General features: G+C 49.8%; 2 protein-coding genes across 2 annotated transcripts in view; both read right to left on the bottom strand.

The window, feature by feature from the left end:
• Window positions 1–25352, bottom strand: part of LOC126523919 (uncharacterized) — a 359924-nt gene that overhangs the window by 41986 nt on the left and 292586 nt on the right. Inside the window, exons 16-17 of the mRNA XM_050172335.2 lie at window positions 20913–21101; window positions 14888–15068 (exon numbers count right to left, since the gene is read on the bottom strand). Of these exons, the coding sequence (XP_050028292.2) occupies window positions 14888–15068; window positions 20913–21101 (370 nt within the window). The remainder of the gene's footprint in view (window positions 1–14887; window positions 15069–20912; window positions 21102–25352) is intronic.
• Window positions 171–2521, bottom strand: LOC140218907 (uncharacterized). The gene has a single exon (XM_072288603.1). The coding sequence runs from the start codon at window positions 2519–2521 to the stop codon at window positions 1127–1129; it is 1395 nt and encodes a 464-aa protein (XP_072144704.1). The 3' UTR covers window positions 171–1126.

The following is a 25352-nucleotide window of genomic DNA, read 5'->3' as shown; positions in this document are numbered from 1 at the left end:
CCTTGAGACGACCATCTTTTCCAGCCATCCGGGCAGCGAAATGAACACCTTATCAAACGTCATCGCGAAGCAAGCGGCTCGCGAAGCAAGGAACGAACGTAGACAACACAGACAGTGGCGCGATGAAACCAGAGATAAACAAACGTAGCAAAACGTGAGAGAGCGCCAGACATATAGGAGCGAGGCGCGCAGGGGGTGTGCGCGCTTTGGCCAATCGGCGGCACGGATGCATCCTTCAGAAATGACATGATAGTGTCTGTTTCCCTTCACCGACGCCATTTTGAACTGGCGCAAAATGCGCACAAAGAAAACAGCTTCAAAACAAGCACAAGATGGCGGCCACCGGCCGCGGTGTTAGCAAATGACGACGGCACGCGTCCACCCTAGCCCCCTTAAGCTTGATTTTTTCATTATTTTCCGATTAAATTTACCTTCTAGATTTCGCGGTGGGTTTCTTGAATGTATAAACGTAGCGAAAATGCACTTTTCCGAAAATCGACTTTTTGATATTTTTTTGCCGTTCCAAGACCCACGTCCCCCCTTAACTGCTCCTCCGCCAAATAGGAGCTGTTGCTGCACTTTTCAAAATGACAAGGCAAAAGGCCTAAGCAGGGTTCGTACAGACTCAAAAGGGGAAAATTCAAGGATATTCAAGGAATTTCAAGGCTCAGTGGGAGTATTTTCAAGGACTCGACACAAATTTTACTGAACAAAGTCGAAAAAAAAAGCATTTAAGCGAACAGCTTATATTGCACTAAACCAACATAATATTACTGAATAAATACGAAAAAAAAAAATCATTTCAAGAAACAGCTTGTACTGCACTAAACCAAAATAATATTACTGAACAAAGTCGAAAAAAAAAACATATCGAGGAACAGCTTGTACTGCACTAAACCAACATAATATTACTGAAGAAAGTAAAAAAAAAAAACATTTCAAGGAACAGCTTGTATTGCACTAAACCAACATAATATTACTGAACAAAGTCGAAGAAAAACATTTCAAGGAACAGATTGTATTGCACTAAACCAACATAATATATGTTCCGTCTTGAAAAACACACTGCAGTGCATTGCACCAATGTCGAACAGCAATCCATTCTGCAAAAGTGCTAATGGCAACTTCAGGAGAGCTCCTGCCGCTTTTCCTGAATCTTCTGGTTGAGGCTACACAGTTCCTCAGTCTTGCTTCGTGCAACCTTCCTCAGACTATTTGATCTGACCACATACTTCAGATCATTAGCTGCTTCTGCCTTTTCGGCATAGGTATCCGCTGAAGCCTGGAGGTCAGCTATTGTTGCCTCGAGTTTCTTTTTCTTTTTTTTCATTGCGTCAATCTCTTCGCCGATGCAGCGCCTCTTTGATTCCCTTACATCATCACATTGCTTCTTTTTTTCTGTTTCCAGATATGCAGCATACTGCTGCCGGGCAGCTGATACAGCAGTCCTCAGCTCTTTTGTAATAGGGACATTAAGGACGCCCCCTGCCTTGTCCACAGCGTCACACACAATACGTTGCGAAATGTACGACAGGTCCTTCAGATTTTCTACAGCAACCTGGCGGTTCACGCTAAACCCTCGCTCCACAGTGGCCTGTCCGTGGCTGAGCACGAGCAAAAGTTTGACAACCTTCCATAGTTCCCCACATGATGAATTAAACTTCATCAGCTCAGTCAAGAACTCGTCCAACCTGTTTACGTTCTTCTCAAACATTCGCAGGTTATGCATCTCTTCCTGCAGGAACTCAGTGTACTCCCCTAGTACAGTGTCTCTTTGGTGCTCAGACATTCTGCCCGCTGTAATGAGGGCATCCAACGCTCTTCTGAAGCCGGCCAGGCACTCATCTGGTTTAGTACACATTTGTCGTGGGTCCAGAGAGGACAAACTCCTAACAATCGGGAATTTGAGTGGACTTCTCTCAAGCACCTTCTTTGTTACACTGATCAAGAAGCGTTTGCATTCCATGCGGAACTGGAACATGTCCTTTTGGCTTGCTTTAGTTTTCCTGACAGTCTGTTCAGCGGCATGGCCTACATCCACCTTTTCAAGTGGAGTGTGGTTCTCGGTGCTTTCAATGTCCACCATCAGCAGACCAGTGGCTCCTTTTGCTGAAGACAAGACCGAGCACTTCAGAAACTTCGTCAGTAGCTTCCTGACCACAGTTTCCAAGTCCCTTGCAAGAAAGAACACCATGGGCTGATCCGTTTGGTACTCAGTGAGGAATGGCTTGAGGGTCATGGCCACACCCAGTGCAAATTGAAGCTTTGCTAGCAGTAAGTCATCACTGGCAAACTCACACAAGTTGTGAAATGATCCACACTTTGGGGGGCTTATTTCCTTCTTCCTTGCAGCTGCAATAAACTTCTTAATGTCGCACCACAACAGCAAGGCTCTCTCTATCACAGGCACATTCTCCAACCACCGGTGGGCAACAAAGTTCAGGGGAAAAGTATCCTGACCGGTAACTGCTGAGAAGTCCTCCCTTCTTGCAGTCGTTGGGAAATGGTTAGATGCAAACATACCCAGATAGATACTGTGGGGTTCTCCTCCCGTGCTCTTGGGACAAAGGAACGACAACACAGTAGAGCAAACAATCACAAGGGCATTTATTGCACCTTTCATAGATCAATGCCAGCTAGCCGAGTTGCTATCCACAAAACATACCGATGGGCGCGCGACAAATCTAGAAGTCCGACTCCCCGCGACCGGATAGCGAGCGAATATGTTCGCCCCATGCTGGATCGCAAGGCCTGGTCGTTCGCGCGTACGGTCACACGAACAGTGGCGTGTTCGAAGGCCGGCCACGCGAGGCGGTCTCGCAGAAGCATGGATCGGCGCGCGCGCGGCACGGCACGTCCGCACTGCTTGCTGTCCCGAACCAAAGAGAGAGCGCCCTGTCTTTCGGCACCCAAGTAACCCCGCAGCAGCGCGACACTCGCGCCATCTCTCACACTGTGCTTGTACCACTCCGACCACCGCGGGCGCCAGGCCACGCGGCGAAGCCGCACTGCATGAGCTATGCGGGAAAACAAGATATCAGGGGACGCGTGAGAGTCGCGCATTCCCACAATACATAACCCTCAGAAATTGCGTGAAGCACCCTAATAATGTTAATGCATTAAAAACATTTGTTTGTTTATTATCATAAGTTCCTTAGTCAAGAGCCTTCAAGGTTAAAGATAACATGCCGATTCGTAAACATCAAAGACCACATGCTCAAGTGGCAACTGTATTACTTTGGTTATTGAGCTCAGTGAACAATGTCCATTGCAATTGATGCCCGAGTTGCTGCTTAAATTTTATTTTAAGATGTTTACTTGCAGAACCAGTGCAAGCTGATGAACCAGGCCAGGGAAGCAGCAAAGGCCAATGGCTACCTGGACTGAGGAGGACATCCGCCTTGGGTGAAGAAAGAAGCACTCTTTATCACTGGTTCAGATTATTAAACTATCTTTCCTCTCTCTCTCCTTTTATTCTAGCTCTCTCCCTCGTAGCACAACATTATAGCTGTACTGTTAAATAAGGAGCAGTGGGGCTGTGGCATGAGAGAGAGAACAACAACGATGCTCGATCGGCTGTACTACTTCTCACTGCTTGATGGTTCTAGTCATGAACGCTTACTGCTCAAAGTGCTTTGCAACATTTGGTGGAAGGTGCTGGACCTTTTGCAAACCTGGAACTCTGAAGCCAGACAATCCCTGTCACATCTCCCATGCCTGAGGAGAATAGTCCTACCGATCCACCCCAGGCACCGCCTCCGGTCGTCTGTACTGGTGCGCCACGCTAACGGGATCCTCCCATATTCAATGGCACTGACGATCAAGATGTAGAGCACTGGCTGTCATCGCACAACAAATGGACTGAAGCTGATAAGCTTGGTTACGTATCGTTCTACTTTTCCGGGGTCGCCCCCCCCCCCCCCCTCTTTGATTCCGAAACTATGAGGCTGACTTTTCCACCTGGACAGCATTCCGAACAACACTTCAAGAAGTATTCAGTCACCCTGCTGTGCACAAACTTCAGGCTGAACAACAGGTTCGCTGTCATGCCCAACAAAAAGGCGAAACCTTTACGAGCTACATTGAACCCAGATATGTATCAACCCAGATATGACCAAAGATGACAAGGTCAAGAACATCTTTAAAGGCATAGAAGATGACGCCTTCCAAATGCTCTTGGCAAGGAATGCTCAGACGGTCAACGACCTCATAAAAATTTGCCAGAGCTATGAGGAGCTACGCAAACAACAACAATGGCTTTCTACATGCCATGCTCTCGCTCCGGACATCGCGCTTTTAGCTCTGCGCGATGGCGTCAGTGCTACTCCTTGCAGTTCAGCAATCTTCAACCAAATCAAGCAATTTGTACAAGAACAAGTGGCACGCAAACCCTTTCTTCTGCGAGTCGCCCTTGTCTCCCGATCTCCGTCAGCTGATACAAGAACAAGTCGCTAACGCCGTACCACTTGCTCATCAACCACCTCCTACACCTGTTCCACTTATGTACGCTGCCGCTGTCGCAAATCCAAGGCCTCCGTCTGCAGCTATTCAATCCAGACTTACAAGTGCCTTTCCCTCACCTCCGCAAGCAGCTGCAACATATGCGCCTACCCCCCCAAGCAGCTACTGGCCGCCACAGCAGCCCGTGCGCCCACCTCGCCAATATTTCCACCAGTCTCCGCCAGCTGTTCTCAATCCATGGGGCACCCATGACAACCGACCTATCTGTTATTCGTGCGGCATACCTGGGCATGTAGCACGACTTTGCCACCAGTGCGGATGGTGTCCTTTGGATTCTCCGAGGGCACATGGCAACGGTTTCGCCTCTCCGTCCCATCCCGCTACTGCCGCTCAGCCCTTCGAAGCCTCGCCTCGTGCTTCCCGAACCATCAATACCAGTCGGTCTCCGTCTCCCCGTCGGCATTCTCTGTCGCCGCTTATCCATCGCCCTGAAGCTATCCGAGAGGAAAACTAAGGACTGCAGTTCCGGAAGCAAGAACTGCGATCTCAGCGAACTCCTCAAGACCTCATTTATTTCCTGCGAACATCCTTGAAGTTTATGCAGAAGACGTTGCCGTTCATGCGCTTGTAGACACGGCAGCAGCAATATCAGTGATTCCGGACCAGCTTTGTCTTAACCTTAGAAAAGTCGCAACACCATATTCTGCCATTTCATTACATACAGCAAGCACTGCGCCGACTGAACCCTTAGGGAAGTGTACCGTGCGTGTTGCTATAAGCCATACTTTATACCATGTTGAGCTCGTTGTTCTGCCTCGCTGCTGCCATGCCATGATTTTAGGATGGGACTTTCTGTCCTCTCATCATGCCATTATAGATTGTGATCGTGGTGAACTCGCACTGTTGCCATTCGGCAAGAACATTTTTGAAGATACTGATGACACTTCCAGTCGTGCGTTTGTCGCCGCCGACACCAAGATTCCTCTATACTCTGCCGCACTTGTACCCGTTTCCTGCGTTGGGTTTTCCGACTCCACATTTCTTTTCACGCCGTCTAAGCTTGTTGCTCGCCACCATCGCTTCTTGCTTCCTTTTGTCCTTTTTGCCACTCGACAAGGTTCCAGCACACTTTATGTACCAAACCTGTTTCCTTGCCCTGCTAGCCTGCTCCACGATGAATGTCTTGATCATGCTGACGAAATTGAACCAAGCTTTCTTTACGATGTGCCTGACGAACTGGCTTCTCCTCCAGCTGACACTCTGGCCCTTCAAGTTTCTCCTCCCAAGCCGCCGTGTGACCCAACATATTCCCGGTGTATTGATTCTAACCTCACTCCCGGTCAGCACACCCACATCGTCAATCTCCTTGACCGCTTTCGCACGCCATTCGACCTACAACAATCTCGCTCAGGCCATACTTCCACTGTTGTACATCACGTCGACACCGGCAACCATGCGCCTTTACGCCACAGGCCGTATCGTGTATCCGCCACAGAGCGTAGCGTCATCGCTGAGCAAGTTGGAGACATGCTCCAACGCGGCGTCATACAACCTTCGCATAGTCCCTGGGCTTCTCCTGTAGTGCTGGTCAAAAAGATGGCGCAATTCACTTATGCGTGGGCTACCAGCGACTCAATAAGATCACCCGCAAGGACGTTTATCCGCGACCCCATATTGACGACATGCTAGACTGCCTCCAAGGCGCCAAATTCTTCTCATCTTTAGACTTACGATCCGGGTACTGGCAAGTGCCAGTGGCTGAGTCAGACCGTCCAAAAATGGCCTTCATCACACCTGACGGTTTATTTGAATTCACCGTGATGCCATTTGGCCAGTGCAACACGCTTGGCACATTTGAAAGAATGATGGACATCTTGCGCAGCCTCAAATGGCAGATATGCCTATGTTATCTGGACGACAATATTATCTCTTCACCAAACTTTCCTTCCCGCTTACTCAGACTTGAACGCGTCCTCAAGTGCATCACCGATGCTGGCCTCCAGCTTAACTTGAAAAAGTGTCGCTTCGCTGCCTGGCAGCTGGTCATCCTCGGCCATGTCGTGTCGAAAGAAGGTGTACTCCCTGATCCAGCGAAACTACAAGCTGTTGCCCAGTTTCCGCGACCAACGACCTTGAAAGAACTGCACAGCTTCATTGGGTTAGCGTCATACTTCCGCCGTTTCATCTGCAATTTCGCTACCATAATAGCACCTTTAATGCAGCTTCCTCGTGGTGGATACAACCTTTTGACCTGGTCACCGGATTGCGATGCCGCCTTCACAAAGCTGCGTCATCTCTTAACGTGACCACCAATCCTGCGCCATTTTGACCCAAGCACTCCAACTGAAATACACACGGATGCCAGTGGCGTCGGCCTTGATGCTGTTGCCGCTCAGAGAAAGGCTGGCTTCGATGAGTATGTCGTCGCCTTCGCCAGTCGTGCACTCACTAAACCTGAATCGAACTACAGTCAACGATCGATTTTTCGGACCCTCTAGGGAACGTAAAAATGTCCGAAAATTCAGGCAGTCCGAAAAAATGAATGCATGCAAAAAAACTCACTTTTCTTTTTTTCTAGGATTTAGAGGTAAAGGACGAAGTCTCAGGCTACCGAAACCTGCCAAAGCATCAGTGAAGTGGCTATAAAAAGAGGCGTTCAAAAACTCTGTATGCAGCCGGCTGCCAGTTTATTATGTACACGTGCATCGTCGGGCGGCCGGCGTTATTGCTGCAGTGGCTTGAAGAACTTGTTGATTGTTTTTTGGACAGCGTTCCTGTTGCATGCGACATATTCACCTAGATCTGAGCAAGGGTCATGTCAGCACTGTACACCAATGAAAGAGCCAACAGTGCTCGCGTCAACTCGGCGCTTGTAGGCGACGCAGGCATTGGCTCCTCATTTTCAACATCGCAGTCTTCTGAATCCCCCACAACCTGACGAACTATTTCCTCGTCAGTCAGTTCTGCGCCGGTACTAACCGACGGTACTGTTTTCCGCGCTTCGATGCCATCGGCGAGGACGACGAAGACGGAGTGGGGGCCATCGAAGGCAAGCGAAATCCTCAAGTTGCGAACAGTGGAGTTCACTGACAAGCGTCGAAGCACGTAGGCCTAACGTCGCAGAGCACACTTGACACAACAGCACAACCACACGCCACGCTAGCCAAAACGTGGCCTGCGTAAACAAACGAGATGGCGCCACTCCGGAAACTCAGCTGGAGGCGGAATTGCGGCGATGAACATAGCCAGCGTGGCCAGAACAAATCGGTGTGTGACGGCTGGATTCGGCTAGTTGTGGTTCAAAGCGGTCATATGCTTCAGCTGCAAGTCGATTGCCTTCGTAAGGGCGTTGCGCGAGGAGCCAAAGGACCTTCCGTCGCGTCAAAAAGTCAGGAAAATTGGACGGCGGGGTGTTCGAGCGTCCGAAACTTGAGATGTCCTTATACATTGATTCTATGGGGCTCGTGGTGCTGCCGCGAAGACGTCTGAAATATCAGGCATGTCCGAAAATTTGGCCGTCCGAAAATTCAGTCGTTGACTGTATTCTGTAACAGAAAGGAATGCCTGGCTATAATTTGAGCCATAACCAAATTCCGTCTGTATCTCTATGGCTGCCCATTTGACGTGATAACTGATCACCATTCGCTGTGCTGGCTGTGCTCCTTAAGGGGGGACGCAGGTTTCGCATCGCGAAAAATTGCCAAAAAGTAGATTTCTTGAAAATCACATTTTCAGTTTCTATAACCCTTTTTCTATCTGATACCCAAATATCATCACAGTAAACCACTTAGAAGTGCTTTAAAAAATTCGTTTTATCAGCCAAGGTGGCAACAAATCTAGCGGAAATCAAGGAAGTACAGCGTTTTTCAAGCCACAATATCTCCGGAACAGCACTACCGAGCGCCGCCATCTTGGTCTCATTGGAAAGCGCATTTCTCAGTCTTCAAATTTGCTGCTTCAGTGATCTCCTCCATACAGAAACAAGCGCACAAAAAGCAAATGGCTGAAGGTAGTGCCGGAGTCTGCGATTGGCCGCGCCCGCCACATGATTCCAGCGCGGTTCGTCATTGGTCCGGTGCTCGTGTCGTCTGCTCGGCTCTTTGCATCTCGCGAGTCTGGATGTCCCCACTTGCCGTAATCTCGCCGTGTAAAAACGGGCGCTACGCGGAGATTGCAGTAGCGTGGCTGATCCCTACGCTTGTGGACATTTCAGACTCGTGGCTAAGCATTGCGAGCATCGGCGACGCAGACTTTGCGACCAAGATTCACGCGCGGAAGCCTAGGACATGCGGCTAAGCCTTTCAGCACTCTGTGTTTCGGAATTCGTGACGAAGCACATCTCGCACGCAATCCTCGGACACGCAGCTAAACATATCGCGCATAGGGAGTCTCCGACTCGGCGATCATGCACATCGCACGCGGACTGCTCGGACCCTTACCTAAGCATTTTGTGCATCGACGCCTCCGACTGCGCGAATAAGCGCATCGAGTATCAACTCCTCGAGCCAGCGGCTAGGAATTTCGCACGTCGGACTGCGCGAATAAGCGCGTCGAGTGTTGACTCCTCGAGCCCGCGACTAGGCATTTCGTGCGTAGACACCTCGCACTATGCGAATAAGCACATCGGGGGTTGACTCCTCGAGCCCGTGACTAGGCATTTCGCGCGTAGGCACCTCGCACTGCATGAATAAGCGCATCGGGGCTCAACTCCTCGAGCCTGGGACTAGGCATTTCGCGCGTAGGCACCTCGCACTGCGCAAATAAGCGCATCGAGGGTCGACTCCTCGAGCCTGTCACTAGGCATTTCGCGCCTAGGCACCTCGCACTGCGTGAATAAGCGCATCGGGGGTCGACTACTCGAGCCCTCGACTAGGCATTTCGCACGTAGACACCTCGCACTGCGCGAATAAGTGCATCGGGGGTTGACTCCTCGAGCCTGCGACTAGGTATTTCACGCGTCCGCACCTCGAGCTGCGCAAATAAGCGCATCGGGGCTCGACTCCTCGAGCCCGCGACTAGGCATTTCGCGCGTAGGCACCTCGCACTGCGTGAACAAGCGCATCAAGGGTCGACTACTCGAGCCCGCGACTAGGTATTTCACGCGTCCGCACCTCGAGCTGCGCAAATAAGCGCATCGGGGCTCGACTCCTCGAGCCCGCGACTAGGCATTTCGCGCGTAGGCACCTCGCACTGCGTGAACAAGCGCATCAAGGGTCGACTACTCGAGCCCGCGACTAAGCATTTCGAGCGTCGGCACCTCGAGCTGCGCGACTAAGCACATCGCGCGTCGGCTCCTTGTATCTGCGGCTAGGCATTTCGCACATCGGCACCTCGGACCCGCAACCAAGCATATTGCGTGTTCACTCTATTATCATATTGTCACGATAGCTCGTAACAATATCTATCATACCACCCCTTCATAAAGAGAACCTCATCATGAGCTCTGTTCAATAGACCCCTTGGGTTGGCACAGACACCTAGCTGCAGAAGTGATCGAGGCATCATACAAAAGTAAAATTCTGGAAAGCACTTAGCAGCTGCATATCTATCACTGGCTCTCTGATCGTATGTTCTACAGCCATTGTCAAGTAAAGATGACTTGGGAGGCTGCTCACACTCAGAGCCTTCATTCAGTAACATGATCAATTCTACCACACAAAAAGAAGCCTCACTGATTGTACTGGAGATTGCTATCAATCGGGCAGCTTGCAGGTATAGGCTGCCTGAATGTACACTGGAGCTATATTCACGCCCACACAGAGTTCTGCACGTCACTTGGTTTGAAACCTAGGCACCATGCTCTTTGCAGAGCAGCAGCAGCAAAGAATGCCCTATAAAAAGAAAAAAGAGGGGGGGGGGGAAGCACACCAGAGCAGAGGCCACATATACAAGAAGCCCCACATCACAAAACACCCCATTTGGTGCCTTTTAGAGAACTGAAGAGAAGGTGAAACTTTGAGAGGCGTTTTCTCAAAACTGTTCTTCTGCCTTTCTGCTCAGTTTCTGGAGCTGATTTCTTTGTTACCGCTTGACATATTTTGACTCCATTTTTTTTTTTTCACACTCCTTGGGCTGCAGTGTAGGTCGTGACATTCTCACTTTCTTATCTTGACCCTTTGTAAGTTTACAATATGGCTATTTGTCTACTCTGAAAGTGTGCTTGATGTGAAGGTAACATAAAATATGGCACTCCAAAAAATTTGTGTAGCAAAAAAAATAATGCAAGAATGTCACAACCTTTAGAACACATTTAGCTATGCAGTCAATACTTAACAAGCCTTCTATCGCATTTTTCAAGTTCCCCAGGCTCTCCAGAAAGTAAGAAGGAGAAACAATCTGCTCAATAAAATTGAATAAAATGTTGTGAAGATATCGCTTTGAAACTTTTATGGAAGCATCAGGGAGACATTCTAAACATTTGTGCCAATTTTCATCAAAATCCATAAAGAAATAAGGAAGTGGATTTTCAAAGCCACGTCCCCCCTTAAAAGAACCATCCAGTCGTCTTGCTCGATGGGCTCTTCGACTCTGCAGGAGTACGACATTTGAGTGCTGTACTTTTCTCGCCAAAAACACTCGGATGCGGATGCCTTGTCTCGTTCGCCAATAGCAGACCGGATTAGCTCCCCAAAGGCCTCATTATTTGAGTCTTCCCTTGCTGTCACGGACATTCTTCTGGAGCAGAAGAAAGACCTATGGATTGTGTCCATACCAAGTTTCTTGTCCACCCCATCAACACCCACTACCAATTCCGTATTACGTCGCCAAGCGCATCACTTCTCCATTCTCGACGGGCTCTTGTACCGTCGCAACTACCTCGCAGACAGCCGCAAATGGTTGCTTGTCATCCCTCCGCATCTGCGTTCGGATATTTGTGCAGCATTCCACGACGACCCCAGTGCGTGCATGCTGGTACGTGTACTGAAGACATATGCGCGTCTGTGCCTTCGTTACTACTGGGAGGGGATGTATCGATTCATTCATCATGTCCGCTCCTGTCACGTTTGCCAACACCGCAAAGATACCCCTCGTCGTCCAACTGCCGCGTTGCAGCCTTTGCCTTGCCCAGCACATGCTTTTGATGGAGTAGGCATCGACATTTATGGACCTCTGCCAACCACATCAGACAGCAATCGCTGGGTAATCGTGGCCATCGACCATCTCACGCGTTATGCGGAAACTTCCCCTTTGTCCACCGCTTCTGCACGTGACGTCGCCTGGTTTCTCCTGCGCGAAATTATCCTTCGCCACGGAGCTCCCAGGGAATTACTCAGTGACAGAGGCCGTGTCTTCCTCTCCGATGTCATCGAGGCTCTCCTCAAAGAATGCCGCATCCTTCATCGCACCACTACTGCATATCATCCGCAGACTAATGGCATGACCGAGCGATTTAATCGCACTCTTGGTGACATGCTGGCCATGAACATTGCATTCAACCAAAGCAAATGGGACCATGTTCTACCATTTCTGACCTATGTTTACAATACCGCCACGCAGACTAAAACAGGATTTTTGCCCTTCTTTCTCCTGTACAGACACGGACATTTTTCCACAATGGATACTATCCTTCTGTACCGCCCTGACACCACAGAAACCGCTACCTTATCTGAAGCTGCTGCACATGCAGAAGAGTGTCGCAAGCTATCACGTTTATTTATGTCAGAGGACCAGCAATGCCACAAGCACCATCGAGAAACTTCCCATGCTCCTGTATGCTATGCTTCTGTACCCCTGGACAGTCACCAAAACTCGCGTCAAAGTACGAGGGCCCATACCGTGTGGTGAACCAAACGTCTCCTGTCAACTATATCGTGGAACCCCTCGAGCTACCTTTGGATCATCGCCGTCGTGGACGCGAAATTGTGCATGCCCAGCGTCTCAAGCCCTACTACGATCCGCCTGTGCTGTCCTACCCGTAGGTCGCCGGGACGGCTTCCTTTTCTGCGGGGCAGATAACTGTACTGTTAAATAAGGAGCAGTGGGACTGTGGCTATGAGAGATAACGACGTCGAGAGAAAAAAACCTTGTTTCGGTGCTCGATCAGCTGTAGTACCTCTCGCTGCTCTATCATTCTAGTCGCCAATGCTTACTGCCCAAAGTGCTTCGCAACATAGCCAACAAGATGGCTACAAAGGCCCTTATACAACATAGCCTTTCTATAACAAAGTTGAAGGAGGAGCTGAAGTTACTTCGTTATATCCATTATTGCTATTTACTGCAATATATGCCCAATAGCATGCACACTTGTAAACACGGAATAAGAATACGGCTTTGTAGCCCGTGCAACAGCTACATGGCCGCTCATGCATTTAAATTTGAATAAAACAACAAACGAATCTTTGGCATGCACAAAACACGACTTCTGAGCACTCTTTTTTTTTTTTAATTATGGGGTCTTACGTGCCAAAACCACTTTCTGATTATGAGGCACGCCGTAGTGGAGGACTCCGGAAATTTCGACCACCTGGGGTTCTTTAATCTTAGCACTTGACATAAGAGCCTTTAGATAGCTGCCTTCTGTTCCATTGTGATGGTGTTCCACTTTCCACATGGCTCGTTGCTGTCAAGCAGCACATGGCATACAACGCAGCACTTCACTGTGTGATTGATGAGGGAAGCAAACTTCACCACACTGGCTTGGCTCAGCCAGCTCATGCACTCCGAAACTGCACCTGTTCCAACGTAATCTCAGAGGCCACGCCCAGCCGCCAGCCCGCGTGGCAAGCTGCAGGGAGAGGGAGCAGTGAATGCACAAATCTTTTGCACCGTGATGCGTAGCGACGCAGCATGGCACGGCTTGCACAGGCTCGGCCTGGGAATAACCCCCAAGATTGTGTGGGGGAGATCTTGGAGGCTAGGCCAAGCCCAGCAGTGGCTACCTGCGTGCCGCGCCACAGATAGAGAGACAAGTGAATGTGCTAATTTTTTGCACCACCACGCACAGCCACACAGCATGGCGTGACATGACCCCTCAGATTACACCAGGGATACCACGGAGGCATGCAGTGTAAGTGTATGCATTAATCTTTCTCACCGCTACATACAACCGCGTCACATGGGATGGCTCGTGTAGCCACAAACACGCAAGGCAGAGAAGTTAGTGATTAAGTGCGATAGGAGTCGCTCCTTGTGTGCAGCTACACGCAGCAGTGAGAAAGACCAGCGTTGCTCAATGGCATAAGTGTGAGAGTGAGGCGCTACTTGTGCGCAGCTACATGCAGCAGCAAGAAAGACCAGTGCTGCTCGATGGCGTAAGTGCGATAGTGAGCCGCTGCTTGTGCGCAGCTATGTGCAGCCATGAGAAAGAACAGTGTTGCTTAATGGTGTAAGTGCGATAGTGAGGCCCTGCTTGTGCACAGATACGCGCAGCAGTGAGAAAGAACAGTGTTGCTTAATGGCGTAAGTGCGATAGTGAGGCGCTGCTTGTGCGCAGATATGCGCAGCAGTAAGAAAGACCAGTGTTGCTTAATGGCGTAAGTGAGATAGTGAGGCCCTGCTTGTGCACAGATACGCACAGCAGTGAGAAAGACCAGTGTTGCAAATGGCGTAAGTGCAATAGTGAGTGGCTGCTTGTGCGCAGCTACACGCAGCAGTGAGAAAGACCAGTGTTGCAAATGGCGTAAGTGCAATAGTGAGCGGCTGCTTGTGCGCAGCTACACGCAGCAGTGAGAAAGACCAGAGTTCCTTGATGGCGTAAGCTCGAGGCAGGAGTTCTTAACTGCCGCAGCAAATGAGTGCCAAACCCCACGGAAAGTGATATACTTGACGCACAACAGTCTGGTATTTTTTGGTTTAGGAGATTAATCCAGTTTGTTAGATCTATTGGCAAGACAATTTCACTTCATTAGAATACGTGGATTTCAAGAGGAATTTCACTCACTTCATTATGTCCAGTTTTGTTATAATGAGGTTCAAGTGTAATTATTTTGATTTTAGAGACAGACAAACCTCCATACTACAAGAAGTTCACTCGACGCAGTTTCCAACTACAGGTACAATGTAATATGGGCTCAAATGCAGAATAGGCAACCCAAGGCCAACACAGAACCATGATTACCCTAGTAATTTGAGCCCCTTTTTTTTTGTTCTCATTTATAAATATTATACTGTGTGTAGCCATTTGGTTAATGCATTACAACACAACATGTATAAGCATATCAGTAGAAATAGCGAGGGGCAAGGAGTCCTCTCTGGGAAGGCATGTGGGCTTTAAGAACCCCACTTAAGATTTTTTTTTAAATTTTGTTATATCCACTACTTTGTTACATGGCGCATTCCCTTATAACGAGGTTCCACTGCATTCCACAGGACAAATGGCAACAAAACTACACTATCAGTCTGGCAAGTTTTCTTTTGTGCTCACTTAAATAAAGACCTGCCAGACAAGAATGGTTTCTTTACACAACATGCTGTGAAGGCTCCTCACATATGTCAGAGCAGATGGACTGTCCAGTGTCAGCAAATTCAAAGTCGCCACCGCTCGAGCCCTGAGAAGAGGTCACACTGGATGATGGCAGGCTTTCATCGGCCCACTCGTCACTGTCCCCATGGGCACCCTCAGTCACATCACCATGCAGTCGGACACCAATGTCACCACCCATGCAGTCCTGCAAAGAGTATTGCTCTTCATTGTACAGTCAAACGCAACTATATTGAACCCATTCGTATCAACTTGTCCCTTATGTTGAACAATTTCACAAAACCGTAAAGTTACAATAAGAATATATAGCAAGAAATATGGTTATATAGAACAAAATTAGCAGCCACTATACATATATCGAACTTCAACACAAAACTGCCCCGAAAGTTGGCTTTCCCATGTAGTGGCCAGGCAAACTGCCAACACCCTTTCGAAAAAAGTGATTAAGCCAAGCTTCACCTATGCGGCTCTACCAGGCCATGGCCAGCACTGGGCACCCCTTTAGAAAAAATTATTCTGCCTTGCAGTGCTCGCTCCATCATTTTGGTGTGTTGTTTTCCTGTGTGTTGCTTTTGTTTTAAGGCAATGGCTGGCGCAAAGCGGCAGAATCTGCCGGACGGCTAGCACTCTCCGATGTCAGCTCGCTGCGGGGATCACACACACAGCACTCAAACGCTGCAATTTGCAGAGCGGTAGCCGGTCTGTCTCTGTCGGTACAAGGTTCAGCTGAGTCAACAGGATCGCTTGAAGTAATAACGCAACGTGGACAGAGGAAACAGCAACAAAAGCAATGCATATTTCGTCACGTGTGAAAGCATGTGTGATGATCTAGCGGAAAAAAAAAAATTAAATTATGGGGTTTTACGTGCCAAAACCACTTTCTGATTATGAGGCACGCCGTAGTGGAGGACTCCGGAAATTTAGACCACCTGGGGTTCTTTAACGTGCACCTAAATCTAAGTACACGGATGTTTTCGCATTTGCCCCATCGAAACGCGGCCGCCGTGGCTGGGATTCGATCCCGCGACCTCGTGCTCAGCAGCCTAACACCATAGCCACTGAGCAACCGCGGCGGGTGATGATCTAGCGGATTAGCTGCCAAAAGGCACACACATCCTGCTGGACATATGGCAACGAGCTTCACGCTGCTTTGACAGCCATCAATCTAACCCACATGCATTATCTCAGGACTGATCACTGATGAGCCATCCATACTGACACGTATACTTATATTTATTGGGCGACCACGTTTCGCCGCCTAGCAAATGTTACCGCACAGCGCGGGACGCGTCTACATGTATCCGAAGTTTCTGGAAAGTTATCGATGCTTCTATCCACTGTCTGTCGTCGCTAAAACCTTGTGGTATCTGATTTCATTGCGTGACGCGAATGGGGTAGAACTTTGTGGAAAACATGCGGGTCCCAACGATTAGTCTGGAACATTCGACGACTGCTGTGAAGTTTTTATGGGTCGGGGCAAATGCCGTCTTCTGATACAACGTGACCTAGAATCATGAGCTTGCGCGCGGCGAACTGGCACTTCTTCAGGTTCAGTTGCAGACCTGCGTTGGTCAAGGACGTCAACAGTTGCCTAAGGTGAAGAAGATGCGTGCTGAAATCAGGGGCGAACACAACGATGTCATCGAGATAGCACAAACACGTGCTCCATTTTAGGCCGCGCAAGATATTGTCCATCATTAGTTCAAAGGTAGCAGGCGCATTGCATAGGCCAAATGGCATCACATTAAATTCGATAAAACATCTGGCATAATGAATGCAGTTTTAGGGCGATCAACAGCTGACATCGGCACCTGCCAATAACCCGAGCGTAAATCCAATGAAGAGAAGAATTTAGCACCTTGCAAGCTGTCCAGAGCGTCGTCAGTGCGTGGGAGAGGGCAGACGTCTTTGCGCGTTATCTTATTGAGACTGTGATAATCGACGCAGAACCGAATGGAACCATCTTTTTTGTGACGAGAACCACCGGCGATGCCCACGGGCTATTGGAAGGTCGAATGACGCCGTGCTGAAGCATGTCGTCCACGTGCTCATTGATCACCTGACGCTCCTTGGCGGATACGTGGTACGGGCGCTGCCGCAATGGCGCGTTGGAGCCAGTGTCGATGTGGTGGCCGACGGTTGACGTGCGACCCAGAGTAGGCTGAGCGACATCAAAAGAAGAGCGGAACTGGGCAACCAGGTGAAGAAGCTGGGAGCGCTGCTCGGAAGTAAGGTCATCGGCAATGAAAGGTGTGAATAAGTCAGGTGATGGCGGAGCAGAAGTGGAAAGTGCACAGAAGTCAGTGAGCTCTGCACACGAAGCATCCGGCACGTCGGTTATAAACATGTCATCAAGAGGCTGAACATGGCCAAGTGCTTCGCTGCGAAGAGCCATCAGGGCTGTAGGAAGCGGATTGCAGACAATGATGGTGCTGAAACCGGCTGAAATGTCAAGCGCGGCGAAAGGCAGAGGAACGTCATTGCGGGTCATGAAGAGTTCTGAAGGAGTCAAGAGGACAGCGCCTTCAGTGACCGCCACAGAAGACGGGAACAATGGCAAACGAGTACAGCGGTATGGCGATGTCTTCTTGAAGAACTAGCTTAGCGGGAAGAGAAGCGGCGCCGACGAGGGGCACGTCACACAGAGGCGATAATTCGACTTCAGCACGTGCACAATTGATGACGTCGTTATTTCGCGAAAGATAGTCCCACTTAAGTATCATGTCGTGAGGACAGGACTGCAGAACCACAAACTCCACAATATAGAGAACACCCTGAATAACAATTGTAGCTGTGCATGCTGCTGAAGGCTGAACTGGCTGGGCGCTTGCTGCGCGAAGAGAAAACCCAGAAAGTGGCGTCGTAACTTTTCGTAAAGCGCGAGAGAGGCATTCGCTTAGGACAGACACGGCTGCTCCAGTATCAATAAGCGCAACGGTAGGGACGCCGTCAACAGTAAGATCAACAATGTTCGAAGGCGACAATGGAGGACTTGTACAGATCGATGGCGACGCAGTTCTTGCCTCCTGAACTGCGGCGCTTAGTTTTCCTCTTGCGTGGGTGAAGGGCGCCGACGCATGGGAAACAACGAGCCGCGACGCGGGGAAGGTGAACGACGTGTAAGGACCGAGCGCTCGGCTGGTGGCCTGTTCGACTGCCGACTAAAATAAGTGTCGCGGAAAGGCTGCACGTTGGCGTAGGGAGGTGACTGCACAAACTCATCAGAGTGCAGCATGCGGCAGCGGCAGAGTCGTGCAACGTGGCCGGGAATACCGCAGGCATAACATATGGGCCTGTTGTCTTGGGTGCGCCAAGGAGTAGTAAAGGCAGGAGCAGGTCGATGAACGGGACTATGAACGGGTGGTGGCGGCCGAGGATGTAGCGCAACGAGTGGTTGACGAGGGGGCTGCGCGGCGACGGATGCGTAAGTAAGTGGCGCGGCGGCAGGGTACTGCTGATGCTGCATTAGTAGAGCCTCAGCAACTTGGTCTTCAAAAACCCGCCGGAGCGTAGGAGCGAGCTGTGTAGGAGGCTGTTGCGGCAGCGGCTGCTGTAGCTCAGTGAAGGGTAGCAGGGAAAGCTGACGTGCAACTTCCTCCCGCACGAAAGCTTGGATTTGTGTGAGCAAGGAGGAGCGATCAGAGAAGGCTGTCATGGAAGAGAGGGCCTCGTCAGCCACTGAGGGGCGCCTAGTCAACTCGCGCTGCCTCCTCAACTCGTCGTAGCTTTGGCACAAGTTTATGAGCTCTGCTACGGTGCGCGGGCTCTTGGCGATCAACATTTGGAAAATGACATCGGCGATGCCCTTCAAGATGTGCTTCAATTTGTCATTTTCGGGCATAGACGCATCCACACATTTGCATAGGTCGAGAACCTCTTCAATATAACAGGTGAATGTTTCCCCGGGTTGTTGCGCTCGCTCTCGTAACTGCTGCTCGGCACGCAACTTGTGGACGGCAGGGTGACCGAAAACTGCAGCGAAACTGGTCTCGAACGCGGACCAGGACTGAAAGTCGTATTCGTGATTTTTAAACCACAGGTGAGCCACTCCCGCAAGGTAGAATATGACGGCATTTAACTTGGCGGTATCGTCCCATCGATTGCGCAAGCTCACTCGTTCGTACGTAGCCAACCAGTCATTGACGTCCTGTTCATCTGTACCGCTGAAAACCGCTGGATGGCGTTGCGGGACAGCGCCAGAGCAGGCAACGGGGGGTGGCGGCGACGTCGGCTGGGGAGAGTCAGGCATGACGGGAGGCAGAGTTCGAGACCGGAGTTCCAGGGTGTAGATGTTCTTGAGTACCCCGCACCTTCCACCAATTGTAATGGGTGCACTGAACAGTTCCGAGGGTAACGTCTCTTCATAACCGAGGAGGCAGGTGACGCAGAGCAGGAACAGCTGGTTGCCCGAACGGCTCACACTCATGCCAAGCACTGGCGATCCGGCTGGCCCACTGGTTGCACAGCAGGCATGGAAGAGACGATCTGGCTGGCCTTGTTCTTGTGCTCTTCTTCTTTATTACAAAATAAATAAATATAATTGTAAATTTGTTGCAGGTGTCCCAGCAAGCATAGATGCATGGCACCGAAAGTTTGATTCAGAGGTGTCCCCAAGGATTCAAAGGTCCTCTGAAGTAGCCAGAAACTCACCACCCTGACTAGTTTTTCTTCATTGGCATTCCATTCTTGTCGTGAAGTGTTTATCTTTGCTAGTGACACGGAACAGCAGCCACAGTGTGGCTTTTACTTTAAGCTCTTTTTTTTTATTTAAGTGTTTATTTATTTTAAGTGAGTAGCTTGTTTGCATGTTTGAAACATGGATATATAGTATTGCCGGTGGTGTAATAAGGGACTGTTTAGTACTCGCACTAACAATTAACACAACTTTTTAACAGTATGTTAAGTTTCAGATAGTAGATCCTCCATCTGGCATGTTTGTTTACCGTGTTCAAATAAATAGGAGGATCAACTATGCAGAAGCTATAAGTGGCTGATCATGCCATATATTGATGAATACTTATCACTGCCCAACAGAATGCCATTACACTTATGACAGTGTGTTCTACGACTTTGTTAACAAGAAAGTTCACAAGGTCACAAAGGAACTGAATCTGGTCAATTGTGCCTTTGACCAATGAGGTCGTTTGTGATTTACTTTTGAACACTAGTGAAAGAGCTTGCAATTTTTGTTAATAGGAAGTGGGCAATATGTGGCTGCCAAGTGAGAATTTGGAGAACGCCACTGGGTGTCAATAAAATGAAAATTCAAATTACTGCTAACAAGGAGACATATCCTTTTTTTTTCTAATTTTTGCCTTATTCGAGCTTCATACCCTTATAATGTGGTTTCGTGACATTAGTATCATTTCTATGCAGTTGTCATTTGCGACCAACTGGATAACTGGAAAAAAAAAAAAAACTCAATTGGTTCCTTTCGAAGGAGGAATATATTGTGATGAGAAACAAACATTATTCGGTGGACGCTGAAGGCAAAACGAGCAGTATGGTGGTACCAGCCCAGCAGGCATAATAGAATGGCTGACGTTCTTGAGTTTGGACTGTTTTCATGGCCTTACAACATGTATAAATAAATCCCATTATATTACGTATATATACATACAGATATGTGGAATAAAACATTTAACATTTTGCTTTACTGAAAATCGTTGTTTGTTGGCTAGAGGCAGAAGTATTGGCAGCAAGCATTTTTATGCATGCATGAAGACACTAGGACGTAATAAATGGCACAGCCAATGAAAAGGCCAGAAATTATGACCCACCCAGCGAAAAGGCCAACAATAGATGGCACAACCAATGAAAAGACTAGCAATAATAATTATGCCATTGTAGCTGGCTGCATGCCAATATGTGACAACCAGCAATGGTTAAGAAAACTGTTGTTAGTGATTATGACGTCTGGGTGCAGCAAACATCAGACCATGAATCCATAGAATGCCAACGTTGGCCCAATACAGTCTCATGATACAGTCTCATGAGTTCCTCCAGGCATCGAGAGGTCCACCATACTCACGAGAGCTGCTCGAAGGGTGGTGAGCAGGCGGTCATCGAGCTCCTGTGGCAAGGCACCCAGCAGCCACACACAGGCCGGGGCTGGCCCCCTCTCCACGTACGACAGCAGGGCCTCCAGCAGGCAAAGCAAAGCAGCATCCCAGCACTGTTGCTGGTGCACCAGCTTCTCCATGCAGTCCCGCAGGCAGCTCTGCAACCACAAAGGGGACTGCCTGACCTCGCTTCTCTCCATTTTTATTTCTCACAGTAGATTTTGAGTGCTCCATGCATGCATCTTTATGTGCATCACTCGCATGATGCAAGTTCAAAAAAGCCTCTTTGTACTTCCCGCACACCCGATGACATAAGGACAACAGCAAGTAGGGAGCAAGGCGACATTTATTACTGTAGCAGAGTGTCTTCAGCTCAGTAGAGTGTCTCGCTGCAGTCAAGGGCAAGGACATGCCATCAAGCATGGCTCTCCTTCAAAGAAGGCAGGCCATATTCTGCATTCCAAGAAGAACAAACACAATCTATTTCATTCTACACTGCACAAATGCAGGCTTTTGCACATCTCCCTCCCCGCTTGTCGCGTGGTTTAGAATTCACAATGCAGAGTTGAGCAGTCATCATACACACACAAAAAAAAAAGAACAAGTTTCATGCGAAACCATTAATCAGCGTACTGCTGCCAAATATTGTTTATTGTAACACTCTTCTGTAGAAACTAGGGGTGAGCAAACACATATAACCGAATCGAATAGTGAGCGTTCCAATGATTGGATTTACGAACCGAACATACACTATTGGATTTTTCAAACATTTGGTATATTCAGTGTTGAGACCTGCACAGTGCCACAGCCGCATGCGTCATGGAGCTTCTTGCGCGCTCGACGCCTTGCAAGCCTGTGCCTCACTGTTGTTCTCGGCACACAAGGAGCACAGAGCCCACCACAACATCGGCCCAATGCAGGGATCGCATACACAGCGCCCAAACACCCACATTCACAGAACTTCGTTGCTTCGGCTGGGGCCGCCTCTGTCAGTACAAGGTTCATCCAGGTTTACAGCACCGATAGAATTGAACTGACTTCTGGGATTTTACGTGCCAAAACCATGACTTGATTATCAGGCATGCCATACTGGGGGGCTGCGGATTAATTTTTAACACCAGGGGATCTTTAACGTGTCCATGATGCACGAGACATGCGCATTTTTGCATTCTGCCCCATCGAAATGTGGCCGCTACGACTGGGATTTGATCCCGTGACCTTGTGCTTAGCAGCGCAACACCATAGCTGCTAAGTCAATGCGGCAGATTACAGGACCGATCGGAACGATAACATGACACGAACAGAGGAAACAGCAACAGAAGAGCAGTGGATATTTTGAAAAGTGCAAAAGCATCCTCAAGGATTAGGCGATTAGCCGCCGGAAGGCACACAGATTGTGTTACGTATGGGGCGACGAACTTGACACCGCTTCAAACGCAGTCAATTTAACTCATACACACAATGTAAGGATTAATAGCTTATGAGAAATCCACATGACCTTTATGTAGCAAGCATTCCGCGAAGGCTTTAGGCAAGTTACCGCATTCGCCAACAGTGAATTTTCGTCATGGCCACACTGCCTGGGCCATTAGGCCTAATCAGCACTGCTTCGTCAAGCACAACACCAAACCTGACAATGAAAAGGTACCTGCTGTTATTGTTGGTGCTAATGTCGCACCAATGATGGCTAAGCGCGTGGCACGCGTGTCAAATGATACACAGTGCGCACTTTCATCTCTCGCACAGATTGGCCTTACTATAACCAAACCTAAAAAAGAAAAGCCCTTCTCTATTTTAGAGGAAAACTGAAAAGAAAAACCTTCTGCGCAATAAAAGATTGTCATAAAACACAGGCCCACTCTTGAACAGAGAAGTTCATTGATATTCAGTAAAACATAATGTCACTGTCACGGTGTGATGTGTGGCGCTAGACATGGTGCGGTGGTCGAGACGGTCAGGAGCAGACAACAAGGAGTGCGCGCGCCGAGCCAAATTCCGTGCTGGAAGAAGAAAAACGACAATGTCGAAGAGCGTCCAGCACGTGAACGCGCGGCGCAAGAAAAACAACTAAAAGAAGAAAAGCCAACCAATTAGGAAAGACCACAGGGCGTCAGGCCGCCAATCGGAGAATGCCTAATCGGCCAGAGAGAAGAAAAAGCGTGGAGACGCAGGGGAGACGCCGGGAGAGTTCCAGGAAGCGACGCCAGGAGGAGGTCAACCACCGGACCAGGAGTTTAAGACGGGCCGTCGGGTTCCAGACCCGAGCCACCAGGACTTCACCCGACCGGGGCCTCCTGCCAGCCCGTTCCTGTGCGTCGCCCATCTACCCGAGCGTGCCGCCAGCTGCTCAAGGCCGGTGAGCTTCTGCGCCCGTGAGAAGGACGAGACCAGTCGGGCTACGGGCCCGAGTTCTATGCCAGCTGCCCGGCCAGAACGCCGCCCCTGTCTATCGTGCCGCCTGCTGCCCGAGGCCGGCGTTCGAGCTTCTGTGCCCGAGTTCTACGCTCAGCTGCCCGGCCAGAACGCCACCGCCGTCTCCTCTTGCTACTAAGCCACATGTCTTAACTCTCCAAGCCAGAGCTGGTGCGCTCCGGTCGCCCGGTCAACCATCCCACACCCCGACCTTTGGTGAGACCGGCGCAACTCCTTTTGTCAACTTGCCGCCGCGCCTCCGCATCGAGACTGTTATGCGTCCCTGCCGTCTTGGCAAGCCCGGACTCGCGCACTAGTTAACTTCATATAGCCCCAAGTGTGTTTCTTACTGCCGGGATGTCTATTTGAGAGTTTCTTTTATGTTTTCTATTTTCTTCTATTTATTGCTACGGAACAGCCGCCACAGTGAGGCTGCACTGAGGAGTAAGAAGACGACGTGGGCCCGCTTGATATAGCGTCGCCATTTTGGCCTTCCGTCAGCTTCCCTGTAAATATAATGTATATAGTATTGGGCTCCAGCTACACGTAACATTATTTTCGTGGAGGTGGACGTTCCCCGTACCCGTCATGGAGCTTCGCAGCAGTCGCAACGAAGACAGTGCAACTTCGGCATCAGCTGGCGGCACTTCATCTACGCAACCGTCTCCACCTGCAGCCCCGACCTACGTCGCCGTTTCCCCCCCTCGAGATCCTGGTGTTTTCAACGGAGTCGGCAGTCCTGATGTTGACGACTGGCTCCGCTTATACGAACGTGTCAGCACCAGTCACAGGTGGGATCCGACTGTTATGCTTGCGAACATTCTTTTCTACCTCGACGGAGCTCCACTTGCATGGTTCCAGACTCATGAAGAGGAGATCTCGAGCTGGGATCTCTTCAAAGAGCAGCTCCGCGACCTTTTTGGCAATCCGTTCGGTCGCCAAGTCAATGCCAAGAAAGCCCTTGCCACACGTGTACAGACGTCGACCGAGTCCTACGTGTCGTACATTCTCAACGTCTTGGCCCTTTGTGCCAAGGCTGACCTGACCATGTCTGAGGACGATAAGGTTAATCACGTCCTCAAAGGCATTGCTGAAGATGCCTTCAATTTACTGGTGTTTACGAACGTCACCAGCACCGATACCATCCTCAAAGAGTGCCGCCGTCTCGAGCATGCTAAAAGCCGCCGGGTATCCCAGCACATCACGCAACTTCCCAACACAGCTGCTACGTCATCCTGTGACGACCTCTTCCACCAGCCGTCGCGGTGTGACAACGTGACCCGCATCATTCGTCGTGAGGTCGAAGCGGCACAACCGGCAGCCCCTTCATTCTTGTCACCTGATCATTCTCCGGTGACAATCTCTTTGATCCAGGCCGTCGTCCGTCAAGAGTTGTCCAACGTCGGCCTGCAATCCACTCGTTCCATACGCTCGGAAGCTCTTTCTCCTCGCACGTCCCCACCGCGCTCTTCTTACTCCTCTTACAGAAAGCACAACCCCTCCTCCGAATGGCGAACAGTGGACGACAGGCCGATCTGTTTTAATTGCCGACGCATTGGACATGTCGCTCGCCACTACCGCAGCCGCTGGACTTCTCCGATGCGCTATTCTCCTGATTACCACCCTCGCCCCTCTAGCGCGTCCTTTTCCTTCGCCCCTTCTATGCCCGCTCCATCATCTGACACTGCGACACCTCTGACACGACCTCGCTACTGCCGCTCGCCTTCTCCCTCCCATCGTCAATCTCATTCGCCCCCGTCAGGCCGTGCTCCTTCTCCGACCTACTCGCCGCACCCCCGAACGGAAAACTAGACAGTGCAGCTTCTGAAGGTGAAGCTGCAAAGACGACATTGGCATGAAATCCTCGCTTCACCTTTCCCACGAACAAGAATCTTTTGGACGTAGTCGTCGACAATGTTCCTGTGTGAGCGTTGATTGACACTGGGGCGCATGTGTCCATTATGAGTGCTGCTCTTCGCCGTCGGCTCAAGAAAGTT

This window comes from Dermacentor andersoni, chromosome 6 (genome assembly GCF_023375885.2).
Source record: "Dermacentor andersoni chromosome 6, qqDerAnde1_hic_scaffold, whole genome shotgun sequence".
Lineage (NCBI taxonomy): Eukaryota > Metazoa > Arthropoda > Arachnida > Ixodida > Ixodidae > Dermacentor > Dermacentor andersoni.
Note: the sequence above shows the minus strand (reverse complement) of the source record. Positions and strands in the feature narration are given on the sequence as shown.

What these genes read in the sequence shown, in the direction of transcription:
- LOC140218907 (XM_072288603.1), bottom strand. Translation starts at nt 2,521, where the DNA reads ATGTTTGCATCTAACCATTTCCCAACGACTGCAAGAAGGGAGGACTTC.